At 40.8% G+C, this 22,566-nt stretch overlaps 1 protein-coding gene and 1 long non-coding RNA gene across 3 annotated transcripts in view; one reads left to right on the top strand and one right to left on the bottom strand.

Annotated features, from left to right (window-relative positions):
• The window catches only part of LOC140489198 (myosin-9-like), a 166,534-nt gene extending 150,110 nt beyond the window's left edge, over positions 1-16,424 (bottom strand). For both annotated transcript variants that reach the window (XM_072588474.1, XM_072588475.1), the window contains exons 1-2: positions 16,273-16,424; positions 2,272-2,618 (exon numbers count right to left, since the gene is read on the bottom strand). In XM_072588474.1, the coding sequence (XP_072444575.1) occupies positions 2,272-2,604 (333 nt within the window). In that variant the 5' untranslated portion in view covers positions 2,605-2,618; positions 16,273-16,424. The remainder of the gene's footprint in view (positions 1-2,271; positions 2,619-16,272) is intronic.
• A 104-nt stretch (positions 16,425-16,528) lies between these two features.
• Positions 16,529-22,566, top strand: part of LOC140489197 (uncharacterized) — a 36,979-nt gene continuing 30,941 nt past the window's right edge. Inside the window, exons 1-2 of the long non-coding RNA XR_011963109.1 lie at positions 16,529-16,620; positions 16,736-16,852. This is a non-coding gene — a long non-coding RNA (uncharacterized lncRNA). The remainder of the gene's footprint in view (positions 16,621-16,735; positions 16,853-22,566) is intronic.

The following is a 22,566-nucleotide window of genomic DNA, read 5'->3' as shown; positions in this document are numbered from 1 at the left end:
CATCTTAAACACTTCTGCCAACTCCAACTAGACCCAACCATCAAGGACATTGTCCCCTCCTGACCCTTCTGTCTTCAGCAAGGACTGTTCCATTTGCTAATCCTGGATTTGTACCACTCTTCCCACCGACACCCCAAACTCCCAGAAACCTTCCCTTGCAACTGGAAAAGATGCAAAACCTGTTGTCACAGCACCCCTCACCTCCATTCAGGGCCCCAAACGGTCCTTCCAGATGAGAAGGAGGTTCACCTGCCTCTCCTCCAACTGAGTTAACTGGGTCTGGTGCTCAGAATGTGGTCTTCTCTATATCAGAGAAACCAAACATAAACTATGGGATAGTTTCATCAGGTAGCCTACAGCCCGAAGGACTCAAGATTGAGTTCTCAGATTTCAAATAATCTCCCTTCCCATCGCCCAACTCCCTTTCCGGCCCCTGCCCTCCTTTCCACTCCTGTCAGCCACCCGCTGGATACATCCCTCCCATTGACCAAACAGGTCTCAATGGCAGACATTGAAATCTCCCTCCCAGAATACATTCTGCACCCTTGCCAAATTCAGTACTTCTTCCAAGTATCGTTCCACTTGGGGAAGTAATGATTATTAGCCAAGGGAAGGTAATGCACGGTAATCAGGAGGCTACCTTGCCCACGTTTGACCTGGTGCCATGAGACTTCATGCAGTCAGAAGTTCCACATTAAGGATTCTCAGGGCAATTCCCTCCCAAATGTATAACGCTGTCATCACCTCAGCTGGGCCTCTTCTGCCAATGAGACAGGATATATCCAGGGATGATGGTGACATCTGGGATATTGTCTATAAAAAGGTACGATTCTGAGAACATACTATATTAGACTGTTCTTTAGCTAGCTTGAGAGTCAAGTCTCGCAATTTTGGCACTAGCCCTCAGGTTAGTCAGAAGAACAGGAATACAGGGCTATTTCCAGTATCTAGGTTGATGCTCTGTGGTCTGTCCGGTTTCAGTTCTTTTTGTCAGATAGTTTAGCAGTTGTTACAAGCGAGTAAGCCTGCTATACCATTTGAGGGCTGTTAAGAGTTAACCACATTGTTGTGGGTTTGGAGTCAGATGCAATCCGGACAAGGCAAGGATGGTAGTTTCTCTCCCTAAAATGAAATTACTGAACTAGATGCATTTTTCAAAAACAAAAAAAAATAATGGTTTCATGGTAATTAAACTCTCAATTCCAGATTCTTGTCAAGTTCATGGCAGGATTTGAACCAATCATTGGCCTGTAAGCTTGTCTCCTTTACTTGGTGAAATATATATCAAGCCATATCAGTCAACTCTTTCCCTTTGGAAGGGAAAGATAACATAGCTGAATTTACAATAACTCTGGGCACATTTCTTTCCAAAGCTTGAAGATATTTTAATAAAGTTGCATGGTGACTGTTTTCACTAGTCTCAATTACCAGAACATTACCAGGGTCTCCAGATGAATTGTATCGCAATAATATCACTAGACCATCACCTACTCCAGTTAGGTCACATTAGTTAGCCCACATTAAAAATACTTTTTTGTTTTGGAGCCCTCAGATGTCGGGTATATCCAAAGACAGGAAGAGTTATTTGATCGATGCCCATACTTAATAGATTTTTTAATCTGGAAAGGACAAGGGACTTGGAGCTTTTTACATTCAAAAACTAAGAGTTAAAAAATTCTGCAAAATAAAGTACTAGGTTCATCCAAAGAAAAGGCCTATTCAAATGAGATTGGAAAAAGACTAATGCCATCAGTACAGATTAACAAAGAATGACAAGGGGGTATTTCTCCAAAAGCAATGCTGATTTTGCTAGTCACATCCAAATGAAGAAAAACAAACTAACATACACTTTGGAAACATTAACTTTTGTAAAATGTATGGACTTGCTTCATTTCCTTACATCAAATTACATGGTGCTACAGAAGATAGCTGAATTAATTGGGACTAGTGAAAACAAACAGTCACCATGCAACTTTATTAAAATATCTTCAAGCTTTGGAAAGAAATGTGCCCAGAGTTATTGTAAATTCAACTATGTTATCTTTCCCTTCCAAAGGGAAAGAGTTGACTGATATGGCTTGATATATATTTCACCAAGAAAAGGAGACAATCTTACAGGCCAGTGATTTTATGTTTCCCCTACCTTGTATGCTCATAAATCAGAAATACTAGGAATACAGATTGAAAATACATATTAGGACGGCAAAAGATAATCAGTGAACAATGTCATAAAATTCAATAAAATTGAGTAACTGTTAAATAAGTACTTACATAGATTAGCCCTGAGTAGTAACGTTCTTTCAAATTGTGCAGTACAGAAGCCTCATTCAGACAAGTCAGCTCTGCCATGTCTTCAACCTTGGAGAACTTGGGTGGGTTCATCTTCTGGATGTCATCCTTGTTGACTTTGACTTTTTTGCCATTTTCTACCAACTCAACTACTGCCTCATCACCCATTTCCTCCTTGAGGCTTGCAGCCTCAAATCCATGACGTTCTGAGGGCACCCACACCAGTTTTTTTGCTGCCCAATCAGCTTGTGTCAATGGGTTATTGATGACATTTTTGTCCACATAAAGATACCGCTCTGCATCTCGTCCAGCCATGATGAACTGGAGACCTGAAATTTTAAAAAAAATTGAAGTTACCCACATGTTGGGGAAAGCTGCACTTCTAGCAATGATTCTAACATCATCCCTGCATTTCAGAATACCACTCAACCGATTTCCTAACCAGGTCAATAACCTTTTTCAATTCAATGTGCGCCAACTTCAGCTACTGATTTCTTAGAAGGGAATTTTGATGTCTGCAGAACTGGGGGGGGGGGGGGGGGGGTGAAGAAATGGGAGGAAAGAAAGGAGGGGGAAAAAAAAAGAGAGAGAGAGAGAGAGACAGACAGACAGAGCGCAAGCATAAGGTACTTATTAGATATAATTTGATTGGTCCACCTCTAAAAAAGGTTTAACAAACCATACTTTATTTTTACAAGAATATTTGACACAACTTTATTGAAATACTTAACAAGATAATGTATTGTTTAATTACTAATCAACTGTTTCAATTTCAGCAGCATCTAATTAGCACACCTTAGGCAAAGGCAATTTAGCAGTTAATATTCTTACATGCTGTCTCTCTCCAGTTTAGAAGAAACAAACAAAATCTCACTTGATTTTTCAAAGGAAACCTTCCTGTCTAAGATGTCACCCTAGAGAATTCAAGCTTTTAGCTCCAACAGTCAGTAAAAGCCACCAACTAACTGAACACAAAAGCAAAATACTTTTGGTTTGGAGAGAGCCTGTTGCTGCCAACTGTTGATTCTTTTAAAAAACATCCAGAGAGAACTTAAAACTGTTCACCAACTGTATGAATGAAGGGAGCCATTTTGGCATCATTGTGACAATACCCCTCTATGGAGAACAGGACAGAACATATCACTTAAAAGATACAGTATCATCACAGAGATAGGAGCCATTACAATATGGAGTCTGAAAGGACAACCAAAGGCAAGCAATACTGCCTGTTTCAAATCTGCTCCAGATGTTTATGCCACCCAGGAATGTCATTTCTGCTAAGGTGAACCAGATGAACCAGAGTAAATGCTTTGGTGGGTATGTTGCTGATAAGGGCACATATCTGTGAAGACATGAAGCCTCTGTGCTGGGTGTAGTGTCTGGTGGCAACAAGTTGCTGTCTGTTTGAGAGCTTTGACATTCTGCAGCCTGTAGCCAAGCTGTTCAGGAAACAGGGAGCTGACTGGCAGGACTTCACATTAGCCCTGCCCTGTAACCACCCCCCCACCACTCCACCATTCTCTGCCTTGCCCTACCACCCACTTCCCCTCTCCACTTCACTCAAAATACAAGTAAATTAGAACACATTGGATTCAGGGTGAGCTTGCCAACTTGACATAAAATTGCCTTGATGGTAGGAGACAGAAGGTGATGTGCAAAGTTGTTTTCCCAGACTGGAGGCCTGTGACCAGCAGTGTTCCACAGGATCAGTACTGGGTCTACTTTTGTTCATCATTTATAAGAATGACTTGGGAGAAGAATATAGGAGGCATGGTTAGTAAATTTTCAGATGGCATCAAAACCGGTGGTAAAGTGGACGGTGAAGAATGTTATCTAAGATTACAAGGAGACCTTGATCAACTGGATCAATGGGCTGAGGCGTGGCAGGTGGAGTTTAATTTGGATAAAAAGGTACTGCAAACAAGGACAGGATTTATACAATTAATGGTTGATCCTAGGTAGTGTTGCAGAACAGAGACCCCTAGGGGCTCAGGTACATAATTATTATAAAGTTGCAGCACAGGTAGACATTTAGCTGATTTGCCGTCATTGCTCAATCCTTTGAGTACAAGATTTGCATGTCATGTTGAGGTTGTACAGGATGATGGTGAGGCCTCTTCTGGAGTAGTGCATGGAGTTCTCGTCACCCTGTTTATAGGAAGATTATTAAATTGGAGCATTCAGAAAAGATTTACCAGATATTTCTCAAAATAGAGGGCTTGAGTTATAAGAGGCTGGGACTTCTTTCATTGAAGCCTAGGAAGTTGAGGGGTGACCTTGTAGAGGTTTATAAAGTCATGAGGGGCATAGATAAGGTGAACAAGCAAGGGTGTTTTCCCCCAAGAGTGAAGGAAGCTCAAAACTAAGGGGTATATTTTTAATATGACAGCAGAGAGTTTTGAAAAGAACATGAGGGGCAACTTTTTCAAAACCATGTGATTCGTGTGTGGAGTGAACTGCCAGAGGAAGTGGTGGATGCAGGTAAAGTTACAAAGTTTAAAAGACTATTGGATAAGTACAAGAACAGGAAAGATCTGGAGGGATACGGGCCAAATGCAGGCAAGTGGGACTAGATTAGTTTGGGAACATGGTTGGAAAGGATCTGTTTCCATGCTGTATGACTCACAGTATTTAGATGAAGGCTTGCAACATCATAGCAGACAAATACTAGGAAATGGAATTAGAGTAGATCAGTACTGGACAACTCGATGGTGCCCACCACTGAAGACTGCTTCAAAACCATGCATGCTTTCCTGCATTTGTGCATAACGCCATATGTACACACTACGTAATGCCATCATGTGCTTGGCACTGTCTATTCCCTAGTAAGCATGCACATTTGCTCACAATTGTCAGTGATGGCATTGCTGCTATTTATTTCAGCCAGAACTGTACTTGTAAAGTGAAAGCCAGACCAAGTAGAGAAAGCATTTTTCTTCCCTAAAGAATGTTAGTAAACCATCTGGGTTTTTTCCCCAACAATTGGAAGTGGTTTCATGGTCATCATTAACCCTTTAATTCCAGATTTTATTAATTCAAATTCCAGCATCTGCCATGGCAGGGTTTGAATCCATGTCCCCTGAATATTACCTGGGCCACTGAATTAACTGTTCAGCGATAATACCAACAGTCCATTGCCTTCCCCCAAACCTGGAGTCAACAATCAAATAATTAAAAGATTAGAAGGGAGTTGAGGAAATTACGTTTCACCCAGAGGGTGAAGGAGATTGGAAACATACTGTCTGAAAAAACATGACAGGCAGAAAGTACATCCATAAATGTGATAATACATTAGAAATACCGCTACCTATAGGGGTACAGAACAAGACCTGGAAAATTACATTAGGTTGGATAGTGCTCTCAGCCAGCACAAGTATGATATTCTGATTGGTTTCCTCCCACAATATAATACTGAACTATTGAGTGAAATAGCCCAAAGCAAGGAGCTATAAATTTGGTAAAAGCCCATACAGACTGACAACGTCAGCTCTTCACCAAAAGGGCTATAGAAGTCTGAAGCACTCCCATAACTAGGTTAATTGTTAGGCGCAAGTATCAGAGTCAGGAGGTCTACAGCACAGCATAAGGCCTTCAGCCGAGTGAGTCTGCATCAATCAAAATCAACCATCTAACTATCCTAACTCCACAATGCCTTGGGATTGCAAGTACATATCTAAATGCTTAAGTATTATTATGAAACACGGAGTAAAGGCAGGGAATACAGATTTGAGGTATGTGATAGCCATGAACTTAATGAAATGGTAAAACTGATCAGAATCTAGATTACATAACAAATCCTGAAGTTGGCTCAAACACATCTGCCTCTCTGGTACGGAGTCAAACTAATAAAAAGGGCAGCACAGTGGCTCAGTGGTTAGCACTGCTGCTTCACAGTGGGTTCAATTCCACACGAGAGTGTGATGGTAGAGAGTTTGCAATATTCTCTCCAATCTGCTCTGGTTTCCTTCCACAGTCCAAAGATGTGCAAGTTAGGTGGATTGGCCATGGGAAATGCAGGGTTACAGGGATGGGGCAGGAAGGTGGGTCTGGGTGGAATGCTCATCAGAGGGTCTGCATAGACTTGATGGACCGAACGCTTCCATACTGTAGGGATTCTACGATTCTATCAAAATTTAAGCACACAATTCACAAAGAAACTTTATATTCATTTCTTTCAGTGAATTTGAATGACCAAATTGCACTTGATGGGTTCCTATGGTTTTGGCAAACCAAAAGAAAATATAATTTATCAACAAACAAGCACTCTCAGTTTAGGCCTTTATTTTAAACAAAAGTTTGATGGCATGACATACTATAAAACTGAGTACCATGTAGATAAATGTTAATGTTCATTCAACAGTCTTATAACAATTTTTCAAACTCAAAAATAAATAGTGCGCTGATCCACGAACATCCTAAAAAAAATTAAACTAGCTGTAAATATTTAGATCGGATCAAAGTTGCAACATAGTTTGATCGGCTATGAAGTGAACCATTTCTTGCCCCACAATATTAATAATAGGATAATTTTATTTGATTAGGACAGTAAGCAAGAAAAACAAAATTAGGTTACTCAAGTTTATACCTCAACTCATTAAATTCTGCAGATGTGCATCTTACTAGTATTAAGCTTGTGAATTAATCATAAAATTATACAAATAAGCAGGTTTTGCTCAAATAAAATGTATTTTTTGTGTAATGTTAAGTTCCAAATAGCTGGGAAAACAACTAGGACAAGCATCTCTATGATATATTTCAAAACAGTATTTAAATTATTCCAAAACATGCTATTAATGGTAGCCTCATTGCTTTATGCCCCAGTCATCTAGCTCCTCTAGGAGATTTGACTTAACATAGCAAGGGAATCTTTCCAAACACCATCTGTTTAGTGTATGGCAAAATACAAGTCAATATATATTTGAGCATATTCATGTACTATAAGACCACTTTCCATCCTCTCCTTTCTCCTATACTAAATATTCAACACCAATGGACAGAAGACCTCTACAAACATAATATACAAAGTTTCTCTCATCTAAACAATAGCTGTACTTAGGTAGCATTGCTTACAATCTGTACCTGCAAACAATATTGCAACTACTTGACAGAGCCACTATACATATACAGCATAATTCTACAGGAGAATCCTATTGCAGTCCAAACATTGGCAGCAGTATTTCACTAATAAATTTCACAGAGAACGAGCCATTTGGATACAGAACTAGCTCACAGCTGGAGGCCTGTGTGCCACAAGGATTAGTGCTGGGTCCTCTACTTTTCATCATTTAGATCAATGATTTGGATGTGAACATAGGAGGTATAGTTAGTAAGCTTGCAGGTGACACCAAAATTGGAGGTGTAGTGGATAGCGAAGAAGGTTGCCTCAGATTACAACGGGATCGTGATCAAATCGACCAATGGGCTGAGAAATGGCAGATGGAGTTTAATTTAGATAAATGTGAGGAAAAGTAAATCTTAGTAGGAGTTAATGGTAAAATCCTGGGGAGTGTTGCTGAACAAAGAGACCTTGGAGCTCAGGTTCATAGTTCCTTGAAAGTGGAGTCGCAGATGGGTAGAACAGTAAAAGCGATGTTTGGTATGCTTGCCTTTACTGGTCAGATAATCGAGTATAGGAGTTGGGAGGGTCATGTTGTGACTGTACAGACATTGGTTAGGCCATTTTGGAATATTGTGTGCAATTCTGGTCTTCCTCCTATTGTGAGGATGTTGTGAAACTTGAAAGGGTTCAGGAAAGATTTACAAGGATGTTGCCGGGGTTGTAAGTTTTGAGCTATAGGGAGAGATTGAATAGGCTGGGGCTGTTTTCCTGAGAGTGTTGGAGGCTGAGGGATTGACCTTGTCTAAGTTTATAAAATCATAAGGAGATAGGATAGTGAAGGCAGCAATTGGTATGCTTTCCTTTATTGGTCAAAGCATAGAGTAGAGAACTTGGGAGGTCATGCTGTGGCTGGACAAGACATTGGTTAGGCCACTTTTGGAATATTGCATGCAATTCCTATTGGAAGGATGCTGTGAAACCTGAAAGGGTTCAGAAGAGATTTACAAGGTTGTTGCCAGGGTTGGAGGATTTGAGCTATAGGGAGATGCTAAATAGGCTAGGGCTGCTTTCCCTGGAGCGTTGGAAGCAGAGTGATGACCTTATAGAGCTTTATAGGGGCATGGATAGGAAACAGAGGTAGGGTGTGGGGGTCCAGAACTGGAAGTCACAGGTGTAGGGTGAGAGGGGAAAGATATAAAAGGGACCCAAGGAAGATCTTTTTTACACAAAGGGTAGTGTGTGTATAGAATGAGCTGCTAGAAAAAGTGGTGGAGGCTGGCACAATTACAACATGTAAACAGGTATCTGGATGGGTGTATGAATAGCAAGGAATTAGAGGGATATGGGCCACATGCTGGCAAATGGGACTAGATTAGATTAGGATTGCTGGTTGGCATGGATTGTTTGGTTCTTTTTCTTGAGATTCTTGCAAATTTGATGCAATTGCAATATGCCAACTTCTGTGAAAAACCAAAATTTTATTAAGTACAAGCTTTTGGAGGACCACTTAACACTTCACAGAGCTTGCAAAGCATGTCAAGCAATCTTTCTGAACAAAGGAACCAGTCCTTCTTTTATGCAAGATTTCAAATCACGGTCAACAATGCCCACAAGACAACCCCCAGCCACTCCCCCTTAAGTCACATGCCACTCAAGACACAATGACGCGATTTAATTATTCCCAGAATAATTAAATTATTCCCAGAAATAATGTGATTGAATCATTTCTTAATGATGAGATCTGGTGTAGGACATGGTCAAAACTTTAATCGCAATGCTCTTAATGATTCTGAATAGATGATAATGTAAATTTACTCCATTCAGGGGTTAAGTTGCTCTGCTGACCTTCAAGAAATTGGATGTCCCAGGGGTAGGGTGATGCCTCTCTGTCTTGCACACACAATCTCCTACTATTCAGAATAAATTTACAGGATGAGTTGAACCCAAGGGTCTGTTTCGGTGTTGTACACCTCTATGACTCTGACATAGGAGCACAAATAGGCCATTCAGTCCACTGGGCCTTCCCCACCATTCAAAAGGTAAGTTTTCCTCCCCAAAACCATAGGAAAATCTGACCACATCAGCTTCAAAGCTATGTCTGCACAATTATTCAAAATCTTTCATCTGAAAGGATCTCAAATTCTTACCAATCCACCTCTATCTCAAAGATCAGCAAGACTTAATAAAACATTGTGTATGAACCATGGGAATTCTTCTGCTCTCTTAACTTCTATTCCAGGATATATGTTGCATAGTTTATTCATTCAACAAATCTGGCCTTATGCCATTATTAATCAAATTAGCTATAAGAATCATGTAGCAAAGTAAAAGTACGATGAGTTAGTAAACAAGGTGCTGCCCAATGTCCACTGTTCCATCATTAGCTTCAAACAAATATCATCTTGTACTTAACCCCCATAATTATCATGGAGATGTTATGAGACCACGGAACAGGATTTAGTCATTATCAGTGCAAGTAACCTTTTAACACAATCATTAAGTTACTGACAGTTAGCCTCTTTTGTCCAGGAAATGAACAATTTATAGGATGGAATTCTCATTTCTTTAGTTTGTGACCATTTTAAGATTTAAATGGTAAATTTAACCTTGCCTCTTCTCTCAATTTGATACTGAATTCAGTCACTTCACTCATGTCCCTCCTCCATTTCTAAATTTTCTAACCCCATTTGTTAAAGATAAAATAACAAAAAAAATTACAGAAAAGCATAATCAAGGTCGCTCACTATGTCACTACCAGCATGCAACTCCACAAAAATTAAAATGCACATGTGCAGTCCAAGACATAAACATAGTCACTTTGCAAAATATTCCAGAAGCAATATCTGTTCCAATGACACTAACATTACTTAGGTTAAAAATAATTGCCATTCAAGTATGAATTCCAAATTTACAACATTTACCAATTTGAGTAGTTCCAGGTTAATGCTTCAGACATTTTAGACTTTAATATACTCAACAATTCTATCCCTACAGCCATATAGTAGATAAAGAAATCCAGATTCACCTCCCTCAGAAATCCCTCTTCATCTCTGTCTTATATGAACAACCTCTTATTGAGATTCCCTCTCAGAGTCATAGAGATGTACAGCATATAAACAGACCCTTCGGTCCAACTCGTCAATGCCAACCAGATATCCCAACCCAATCTAGTCCTACCTGCCAGCACCCGGCCCATATCCCTCCAAACTCTACCTATTCATATACCCATCCAAATGCCTTTTTAATGTCGCAATTGTACCAGCCTCCACCACTTCCTCTGGCAGTTCATTCCATACACGTACCACCCTCCACATGAAAAGGTTGCCCCTTAGGTCTCTTTTATATCTTTCCTCTCTCATCTTAAATCTACGCCCTCTAGTTCTGGACTCCCTGACCCCAGGGAAAAGACCTTGTCTATTTACCCTATCCATGCCCCTCAATTTTGTAAACCTCAATAAGGTCACCCCTCAACCTCCGACACTCCAGGGAAAACAGCTCCAGCCTGTTCAGTCTCTCCATATAGCTCAAATCCTCCAACCTTGGCAACATCCATGTAAATCTTTTCTGAACCCTCTCTGGTCCTAGATTCTCCCTCAAGGAGAACATTTCTTCCACATCTGTCAAGTACCCTAAGAATCTTGTTTCAATATAGTTGCTTCTCATTCTTCTAAACTCCACCTAATACAGGCCAAACCTCATCTTGGAGGAAAATCCCCAATATAGAGAACTAACCAAGTGAATTCTCTCTGGACTTCCGATGCCAGTGTAGTTTTCTGAAATTGTTACAACATGGAGACAGAGAGCCAAATCAGAACAGCTTCCCTGTCCCTGTATTCATAACTGTAAAATTTAAGTACTCAATGACACTCAAAATTAATCCCAAACACTTCTAAATCAGACTTTAATAACCAGAACCAGACTGAATAACTGATACAAGACACCAAGTTCATAGCTTAAAATGACTAAACAAATCATTAACAATACAGTAGTTTCAGAGCATAGTTAAATCACAAGGTCATCTAATTAACGTGTATGATTTTTGCTGGCTGTTGGTGCCGAAAGCTTGAGCTTGCTGCTGCTAAAGTAGAGTTTTAGATAGAGAGGCTTCCTTTTAACAAAAATCAAAAGAGCAGGTTGTTTCTTTCAATTTTCCTTCTACTGAACTAGAAAGAGACAACAGATTAGAATAATAACTGTGTTGCTGAATTGCCTTTGCCAAGAGTGTTTATTAGTGGGATGCTGCCTATCTTGGAACTTGCTGATAAATAGTGATAAACAGTGGCTAAATATTGCATTATTTTGTTAAGTATATCAATAGAGTAAAGTTATGCCAATTCTTTCATATTTAACTTGCTGCAAGAATAAAACTTAGTGAAGGGCCAATCAAATCATATCTGGAACACAGCAACTTACAAATTCCTTTTTTAAAAAGGAATTAAATTAGGGTCTAGATTACCTCCATAACATCAATGCCTTGTTTAGTCTTAGCGTGACTTCCTAATTTTTACATTCCAGTCCCATTGAAATAAAAGGCCATTTGCCTTCCCTGCCTCCCACAAACCTGTAAGCAACTTATTGTCTATCCACAATTCCCAAATCCTTTTGCGCAGTAATTTTCTGCAGTCTATTTAAATAATATTCAGCTTCATTCTTCCAGCCAAAGTGCATATTACTCATTTCCACACTATCTGCTGAGCTTTTGCCCACTTGCTTAATTTATCAATATCTCACAGTAGACTATCTTCACCACTTGTCTTCCCTCATATTTTTGCATCATCCACAAACATAGAATAGAACAGAATCCCCACAGTGTGGAAACAGGCCCTTCAGCCCAAGTCCACAGTGACCCTCCGAAGAGTAACCCAACCTGACCCATTTCCCTACCCTGACTAATGCACCTAACCTCTCCATCCCCAAACACTATGAGCAACTTAATGTGGCTAATTTAGCTAACCTGCACATCTTTGGATTATGGGAGGAAACCAGAGCACCTGGAGGAAACCCATGCAGACATGGGGAGGATGTGCAAACTCCACACAAACAATTGCCAAAGGCTGGAATCAAATCCAGATCACTGGCAATGTGAGGCAGCAGTGCTTCCCACTGAGTCGCCGTGTCACCCACTTTGATTGGGTAAGTGAATATATATAAAATTGTACCCTCACACGGATCCCTGCAACAATTAGAGGTTGCCATCCTGAAAGTGGCTGCCTTATTCCAAATCTGTCTTCTGTTACTTAGCCAATCTTCTAACCATAGTAATGTACTACCATGGGTCTTATCTTAAGTGCCCAATATTTAGTGACTTATCAAACCTCCTGGAAATCCAAATATATTAGATCAACTGTGTGCAGAGAAGTGAGGAAAGATGATAACAATAAGGAAATGAGAACCTTCAATAATCTGAAGGCTTTCAGACCTAAAACAATAAATCTGGTTCTGTCCATAATCCTGCAGGGTATTGATATCCTGTTTCTATTTCACTTACATTAGCCACAGTGGTGGCCATAATTATGTGTACCATCATAATGTAGAAAATATGTAGACTGCATTTGCTGCCCATCCCTAGTTGCCCTGATGTGCTAATGGAGGGCTGTCTTTTCTTTTTGTAGGCATGACACATGTGACAGCTGTTGAGTGGAGAATTTCAGACCCACCAAGGATGAAACAGCACCACATCGACTAAAGATGGCATATGACTTGGAGCTGATGATATTTCTAAGATAACGGCTTGAGAACCAGCAAACCACCTCTGCGCCAACTGTGTTGAGCTTCTTCAGTACTTTTGCTAATGCACATTTCATCACATTCATAACTTGTGTCTTATGCATGTTGGAGTATCCTTGTAACCACTTATTTGCGTACACAACTTCTAACCTACATCAGTCTCAATATTACTCATGTAGTCAAGTTTCATCTAACTGTGAAAACTTCACAAAAGAACTTAAATGATGATACCACTAAAAGACCAAGTGCAAACATAAGGGTCTATTCCCCCTTTATCTGTTGGCACACTCCCTTCATTTTAACAGCTTTCCACAATTCAGTTCTTGGACACATCTTAAATATCAAAAAAAAACTTTTAAAAAATCGTACACAAACTTTAGCAGAATACAGAGCCCAATATCATTAAAATTCTTTCTAACTCCTTTTTTTTTAAAAACGTCCTTCACATTTTCCATTCTTCTGCACCCTACAAAAAAGCTTTTCTCGAATGAAACAAAGCAATACAGTGCAAAAAACATGAAACGTCCATCATGGACGAGTCAAAACACTGCTCTACATTCCTAAGCACCCTGCCACACCTTAATGCCTGAGGAACTTGGAAGCCACACAAGATAAAAAGGAGTTTAGATTATTTGCATATTGACAGTATATGGCAATATTGTCACCTACACCTTTAGCTTGTTACATTCAAGATATCCAGATCTGATTTTTTTATAAGTTACCAGTTCTATTTTATGAAAAAGTTATATTACAGTTCTATTTTTGACTACCAAATTCCTCCTCCAAGTGTGAGCATCCAGAAAATATAAGTTGCCCAGAAACTACTCTTGTATATAAACAATGAATTGCTTAGAAATTTCAAATGGATTATTTAATTGACTTTCCCCCAAATTATTTCATGAAGCTAAGAAAGATAATGGAGTTAAAACCTCTAATTGTAAAAATGCCCAAATGCCAAAATTACAAGATTTAAGTACCTTCTGAAATGCCAGAGAAAAGGTCCTTTGTCACATTTGAAAATGTGCCTTTTTACAGCAGTAAATTATGGTTCAATTTATCACATTCTCAAATAGGTAGCAGGGTAACCCCCCCATTGACAATATTGAGATTTTACAAGAACATTTTGAAAGATATACTGCAATTTATATGGTCTAAATCTTCTTAACCATGTTATTTTGGTACTTTAACATAATGAAGCATTCCAAGGTGCTTCACAGGAACACTACTTACAAACTTTTGACCAAGCTATACAAGGGATTAAGAGAGACAAGAGGATGGTTTTCATAAAGTGCCTCAAATAAATAAGGAGAGTTTGGAGGGAAGTGGGTGGTAAAGAGAGGAAAAGGTACACAGGACAAGCAGCTGAAGGTGAGAATTCCAAAGTTGAGGGCTCAGGCAGCCAAATGTTAAAATGGCACAGGGATGAAAAAACTGGAGGCAAACAGAAGCGTGCAGAAATCTGAAGCCTGTACTGCTAGAGATCAAGCATTCACAGTTTGGAAGGACTTAAAAGTAAAGATGATAATTTTCAAAAAGAAGCATTACAAAACCAGGAGTCAGTATAGTTCAATGGTGATGGGTGAATAAAAGTTAGTGACAGAACGTGAGCAACAGAAGTTTCACTGACTGAAAATATTATGGAGGAAAAGCTTGCTCCATTTCACACTATTAGAGATGAAAACAAGAGGCAAGTGATCTTTGGCAAGCATTTCACTGCTGTATTATTCATAGTATCAGAAAACAACACAGTAGGCATTTCGGAAATATTCAAGCTTGTTTCGATATTCTTAGCCTCTTAAAAATGCATGCTTCACCAGCAGGCAGGATAAACTACCAGACTTTTTTAAAGCAGTAACGTTTCCAAATTCCAGAAAAGTTACTAGCCAGCTAACGGGAAAGCTTTTGTAAGTCATCAGCACACTTCTCCATGAGTCATTCTTAACTTACATTACTGTTTTACACTTTGAACTGGGTGGGGTTTTGGTTCATGCACTGAAGTCCTAAGGATCTTTAGAAGCTATCACACAAGCAAAGCAATTTAATGAAGTCATCTGCAGTACTTTCAGGTAAATAATGTGCACATTATCTCAACTTACCCCTTTTAAAACCATCATTGCCAAACTTAGAGAAAATGTTATTAACCCAATTAAAAATTTTTAACTAAAATCTAATCTTTTAAAAAAGTATTCAAAAGTGGTGCATTACTTCCAGGCTATATTCGAGATGCACTAGCATGCTTTCTTTGAACGTAATTTTGTTCTTTATTTAAACAGGAATTATATAACTTACATTTCATACTTTCCTTATGCCTTCACTTTTGGAATGAATTGTTGGATATCATATCATTTCATACCATAATTTTCACTTGTCAGAAACAAGTCAATTACTGTCCTTAGGGTGCTGACTTTTTTTTTAAAATGATAGTGGGATGGGCACTTGGGCTATGACTGAATTTTGAAGAATGAGGAGAATTCAAAATTTTTAAAGATTTCATAAAAACTGCTTTTCATTACTGTTCTGGAACAGAACAGAATTGTGCAAGTTAAATGATACTAAAAATATTTTATATAGAACAATTATGTACATAAGAGACGATTATTCTGCTCTGTATTAAATCAATGAAATACTGTCTTTGACCAGCATTCCACGTTCCAGGGACGTAATCAAGTTTTAATTGCAATCTTACCAAATAGTTATTGTAGGAAGGAGGGAATTTTGGACTCTGAGAAAAATCACATAAGGAGTTCATACAACCGAAGAAGCGGAAGCCAAGCCCATTTCTAGACGGACTGCAACGCGAAAGGCGGTTTCCATGTTACCTGTCGCCTGACTAGCACGAGTTTGAAAATTATAAAATATCTACACTACATGCATTAACCATCCAGCTCTTAGTAACTCCAAAAAAAAATACTCGATTATTTTACAAATTAATACCTTGATTTTTAAAAAAAATTCCCAGTAGAGTGAATCGATAGAACAAGGCTATCCTCCGAACTTCTGATTCTTAAAAGGAAAATATATTTAAATTTGATAGGAATGAAATTGCCTATGGCGAGCGCGCCGGCCCAACCCGGTGTCTGACTCTCTTCCTGGTTTCTCTGCCTTTTCCGCTTTAAGAAATGGACCAAAAACAAGGTTTTTTTTAAAACTGTCTCTTATCTCCGTAAACCAGGTATTTTTCGAATGCTCTCACCTACCTGAATTATAATCTGTGGAAATAAATGAACTTCACTTATTTTTTTAAATCAGAATTTTAAAAAAAACCTCTCCGTCCTTCACGATTGTCTGCTTCGCTCGAGCTCTCGAACTGCAGCTCGCGAACCAACCGTTTGGGCAGCACCCGAAATCCCGCCCGTAATGTCAACGTCATCCCTATTCACCAATAGACGAGTGCATTGATAGTTGAGTGACAGCAGGTATAACCAATAGTAAGAAAAGGATCCACCCGCTGTCGGAAGAGCTGCCACTCCCACAGACTGATGTCTCCCTCCTGGAGAGGGAGAGCCGAGAAAGTGGCTTGTGTCGCAGTCATATGGACTGTTGAGGTGAGATTGAACGATATCTCGTCCGACCAACGGAGAAGGACACTGGATTGAGAACAAAATTGAGGGGATTGGTAGCTCCTGACTTACTTAGCCTTAATTTATATTTTATTCGTAGATAGGATGTGGGCAAATCTGGTTGGGCCAGCATCTCCTGTCTATCCCTAATTATAAGAGAGAAGTCAAGAGATAACCATATTACTGGACCTCTGGAGTCACATGTAGGCTTGACCAGGTAAGAGTAGAAACATTGTTAAGAAGTATTCAGCCCATCGAAACTGCTCTGCAATTCAATGAGACCATGGCTGATCTCATAAACCTCAACTCCACTTAACTGCCTTTTCCCTAAAACCCTTACTGATTAAAAATCTCAACCTATTCTATCTGAGAGAATAGAATCTTATTCTGTCAGTTTCAGATAAACTTAATGGCCCTCCAGCCTCCACAAATTCACTATTAGAAAAAAAACTCTTCATCGCTGTTTTAAATGGATGATCCTTTGTTATGAGATTATGCCATCTCGTCCTAGATTCTCCTCTCCACATCTATCCTGTTGAGTATCCTAAGATTCTTGTATATTTCATTAAGGTTGCCTCTCATCTTCTAAACTTCAATGAATACAGACCCAACCTACTCAGCCGCTTCTCATATAGCCCCTTCATATTCCAGAAATCAACCTTGTGAACCTTCTCTGTACAGTCTCCAATGCCAGTATGTCTTTCCTCCAATAAGGCAAACACAACTGTTCATAGTATTCCAGCTACGATCTCACTAGTGTCTTGCATAATTTTAGCCAAACCTGCTGACCTTTTTAGTTCATTTTAACTGAAAAAAGGGCATCCTCTCATTTGCCTTAACATAAAACAAAGAACTGCTGACAAAAATTGCAAACAAATCTGAAACAAAAACAAAATTTGCTGGAGGAACTTGGCAGTTCTAAACTATCTGTTGAGAGTAAAACAGAATTAAGATTTCAAATCCAGTGACCCTTCTTTAGAACTTCTGCTCCAAATGTGTTTAAAAACATCTCTGAACAAGTTGATTAAAAATATCTCCAATACTACGCACTTTTCACCACTGACCAAGATCAATTTCTATCCTTATACATTCAATTGATTTGATCACACTTTCTAGTATCACAAAATTATACATGTAAGAGTCCAATTTAGTAATCCAGAATGATTTGAAGATTCCCCTCCCTTTACAGAATCCAATTCATTCCTAAATTATGCATGGTTTGTGCACTGCACTACTATTTACTACCATTTACTAATTCTAAATTGTGGCATTTACTCTACTCTCGCAATTTAATTAAAATTACTTTTATCACCACATTTTTCCCTGCATTTGATAACAAACAGTTCTGAATGTACTTTGATAAGAAAGGTATTCAAGCTAAGGAAAGGCCATACCAAGTTGCCAAAATAATTCAAGAAGTGGCTATTTTAATGACTTGACAGTCCAATGATTTCACTAGTTTTCTTTCTGTCCTATATCCTGAGCAATATTCCTCCTTGATGACTAAGGCCTAGTGAATAAAAGCATTAGAGAGTGTAACATACAGTCCTGCAAACCCGAACATTCCTTAATTCAGTTTTGGTTTGTGTTGACTTATTTGATCTCAGCCAGGCAATAGATAGACATCCTACAACTGACAAAAGAAGCACCAATTGAGAATTGAATACCTCTAACTAAACAGCAAATGAACACAATAACAGCATTTAACTGGACACCTAGGTTCTGTGACAGAAAAACTGCAGATGCTGGAATCCAAAGTAGACAGGCAGGAGGCTGGAAGAACACGGCAGGCCAGGCAGCATCAGAAGGTGTAGAAGTTGACGTTTTGGGTGTAACCCTTCTTCAGGACTAGGTGTGAGGGGAGCTGCAGACAAAGGGGTAGACGGGGGGTTGGGGGGGTTAGTGGTGGGGATAGGTGAAGACAAGTGGAGGGTTGATTAGTTAATGGGAGGAATGAATCCAGTTGGTGGCAGGGAGCAGTGGCAGTGAGGTGGAGAGGCTGGGAAGGGAGATTATTTGAAATTGGAGAGCTCAATGTTGAGTCCTCCAGACTGTATGGTGTTCAGGTGGAAGATCAGGTGTTGTTCCTCCAATAGGCAGTGTGATTTGATTTGATTTGGCAATGAAGGAGGCCAAGTATGGTCATGTTGAAAAGGAGTGGTTAGGGGAATTGAAATGGGTGTGACTGGGAGGTCTGGTCAGCCTCTGCGGACCCAGTTGTGATGCTCAGTGAGCCGTTCCCTAAGTTTACGTTCGGTCTCCCCGAAATAGAGAAGACCATCAAGAGCACCTGATGTAGTAAACTAGGTTGGAAGAGAGGCAGGTGAACCTCTGTCTCACTTGGAAGGACTGTTTAGGGCTCTGGATGGAAGTGAGGGGGGTGGTGTACTGGCAGGTTTTGCATTTTTTCTTATTGTAGGGGAAGGTACCTGGAGGTTCAGTGGTGGGGATGGTGTGATTTAAGGACTGTCAGGGGAACGGTCCTTGCAGTTGGCTGAGAGGGGTAGACATTCTTGGTAGTGGGGTCTATCTGGAGTTGGCAGAAGCATTTGAGGATGTTCCATTGGATGCAGAGACTAAAGAGGTGGTAGGTTAGGACAATGGGGACGCTGTCCTTATTGCGTTGGTGGGGCAGTTTAGAGCGGTGGAACAGGGAATAGAGGTCGTGCAGTGGAAGGCTGTCTGAATGAAGGAGGGTAGAAAAGTACGTTGTTCAAAATAGGTGCACATTTGGAATGCTCAGAAGTGGAATGTCTCCTTGTCTGAGCAGATGTAGCAGAGATGGAGGAATTAGGAGAAAGGGATGGAGTTCTGGCAGGATACTGGGTGGGAGGAGGTGTAGGCCCGGTGGTTATGGATGTCTGTAGGAGATGTCTGTCTGGAGACTGTCACCAGAGGTGGAAACAGTGAGGTCGAGAAAGGGGAGGGATGTGTCCGAAATGAACCAAGTGAATTTGAGGGTAGTATGGAAGTTGTGGGTGAAGTCAATGAACTGCTCCAGTTCAGCCTGAGTGCAGCGATGCAGTTATCGATGTATCAGCGGAAGAGTTGAGGTACTGTGCCTGTGTAGGTGCTGATGAGGGACTGTTCGATATGGTCAACAAAGAGGCAGGCATAGCTGGGGGCCATCCGGGTACCCACGGCCACTCCCATGATTGGGAGGAATTAAAGGAAAACTTATTGAGGGTGAGGACCAGTTCAGCAAGGTGGAGGAGGATATTGGTTGAGGAGGACTGAATGGGTCTATTGGAGAGGAAGAAGCGGGGAGCCTGGAGGCTGTTCTTGTTGGGTATGGACATGTATAAGGACTGCTCATCCATAGTGAAAAGAAAAGTGGGCTGGGGAACTGGAAGTTGTTCAAGATATGAAAGGCGTGGTTGGTGTCGCAGATGTAGGTGGGAAGTACCTCTCCCTTTAATGGGGAGAGGTTGGAGTTGAGGTAGGATGAGATGAGTTCGGTGGGGCAGGAGCATGCCGAGATGATGGGTCAGCCAGGGTAGTTGGGCTTGTGGATCTTGGGGAGCAGGTAGAACTGAGCAATATGGGGTTGGGGGACGATGAGTTTGGAGGCAGTAGAGAGGAGATCACTGGAGGCAGTGAAGGCACTGGTGGATCTTGGATTTGCCTGATTGCATGATTGACCGCAGTAGGGTTGTGGGCAAGGGGGAGTTGGGACATGGTGTCGGAGACTTGGCGTTTGGCCTCTGTGATGTAGAGGTCCGTCCTCCAGACTACCACCGCCCTACCTTTGTCAGCGGGTTTGATAGTGAGCCGGGTGTTGTTGTGGAGTGAGTGGAGTGCTGCACATTCAGAGGGCGTGAGGTTAGAGTGGGTGAGGTGAGTGGATAAATTGAGGTGGCCGGATGTCATGTCGGCAGTTTGCAATGAAGAGTCCTAGGGCAGGTATGAGGCCTTCAGGTGGTGACCAAGTGGAGGAGGAAGGTTGGAGGTAGGAGACGGGGTCTTCTGAGGGAGGTTAGGAGTTTTCGTCAAAGAAGGAGGCGCAGAGACGGAGGCAGGGGAAGAAGAGCTCCGCATCGTGGCAGATCTGGAATTTGTTGAGATGGGGATAGAGGGGTACGAACGTGAGCCCTTTCCTGAGGACAGACCATTTGACCTCAGAAAGCTCAGGGGTGGGGATTTGGGGGAGTCCCGGGGTAGCTATTAGGATGTTTTGGGTGGGGAGTGATAGCATGCAGTGGGTGAGAGTTGAATATGGTGAAGTGGGTGTGGAGGAGAAGAGGGATTGGGAGGAAGGTAGAAAGGGGTGCGGGGGGGGTGAGGTGGAGAGGGAGAAGTGGAGGGGTAAGGTGCATTTCAGGGTGGATGGGTGAGGAGGAAGAGCTGGTATGCTGGCTGGTTGCAGGATTCATTCCTCCCCCAACTCTGCCCCCAACTCACCCTTTATCTGCAGCTCCCCCAACACCCACCACCCCCCAGTCCTGAAACATCAACTTCTACACCTGCTGACGCTGCCTGACTTGCTGTGTTCTTCCAGCCTCCTGCCAACCTAGGTTCTGTGGCAGTTGATTTGGGATTTGATTTGGGTGGCATGGTGGCTCAGTGGTTAGCACTCCTCCCTCACAGCGCAGTGACCCAGGTTCAATTCCAGCCTCCGATAACTGGCTGAGTGGAGTTTGCATATTCTCCCGGAATCTGCATGGGTTTCCTCCCATTATCCAAAGATGTGCAGGTTTGGTGAATTGGCCATGCAAAGTTGTCCACAGTGTTCAGGGATGTGTAGGTTGGGTGCATTAGTCAGGGGTTAAAGTTAGGGGAATGTGTCTGGGTGGCTTACTCTTCTCTTCGGAGTGGACCTGTTGGGCTGAAGGGCCTGTTTCTATAGGGATTCTATGATAACATGAATATAAATCAATATAATTGCATGCATGAAGAGGTATCATAATAAAGTCCATTCCATTCATTTATTTTTCACAGAGTGACTGCTATAAGAACTTGGTTAAAAAAGTCCTATTTACTGATGTTGTGGAGTTTTGTGATCTTGATAAAATGATTGCAATGTTATTCAACCACCCTGTAATCAAGAAAAATTAAATAACACTCCTTTAGCCATAGTATTTAAATGGTTAGTCCAGTTCAGTTTCTGGTCAGTGGCAACCCCCGGGATATTAATAGTTCAAGATTCAACTATGAATAATAACGCATCATGGTTGGATTCTGTATTGTTGGACATGGTCATTACTTAGCACTTGTCTATTGCAAATATTACTTGCCACTTCTCAGGCCATGCCAGGGTCTTGTTGTGTTTGTACACTGACTGTTTCAGTATCTGAGTAGTTGTGATGGTGCTAAACATTGTGTCAACATCAGCAATCATCCCCCAATTCTAATCTTATCATGAAGGAAACATAACTGATGAAACAGCTGAGGAGCACCTACACTCATTTCTTGTGGCGAAGATGATGGATCATCGACAACTATAAAAACATTCAGCACAAAGGAAAATATGACTCCAAGGAGCAGAATGTTTTTCCTCTGATTGCCATTTAGCTAGGGCTTCTTGTTGCCACACTCGTTCAAGTGCTACTTTAATGTCATCAGCAATCACCCTCACTTTCCTTCATGGGTTCATCTCTTTTATTCATGTTTGGACCAAACCTGTAATGAGGATGGGCTCAGTGGGCCGGGCATAACTCAAACCAAGCAACAGTGAGCAGATTATTGTTAAGTAATTACCACTTTGCTGATTGTTGGTCAGATCAAAGTTTTCTGACCTTAGGTTCCTAACTCTAAAGGGCATTTGTGAACCAGATGTTTTTGACAATTATTTCATGCTTGCCATGAGATTAGTTTTTAGTTCCAGATTTATTAACCAAGTTCAAATTGAACATTGTGGGATTTAAAACCATGTCCCCATAGCATGGATATCTGGATTACTAATCGAATAACAATACTAGAATGCCACCATCT

The sequence above is a fragment of the Chiloscyllium punctatum genome, chromosome 18 (genome assembly GCF_047496795.1).
Source record: "Chiloscyllium punctatum isolate Juve2018m chromosome 18, sChiPun1.3, whole genome shotgun sequence".
Taxonomy (NCBI): domain Eukaryota; kingdom Metazoa; phylum Chordata; class Chondrichthyes; order Orectolobiformes; family Hemiscylliidae; genus Chiloscyllium; species Chiloscyllium punctatum.
This window is presented reverse-complemented; position numbering and strand designations above follow the sequence as displayed.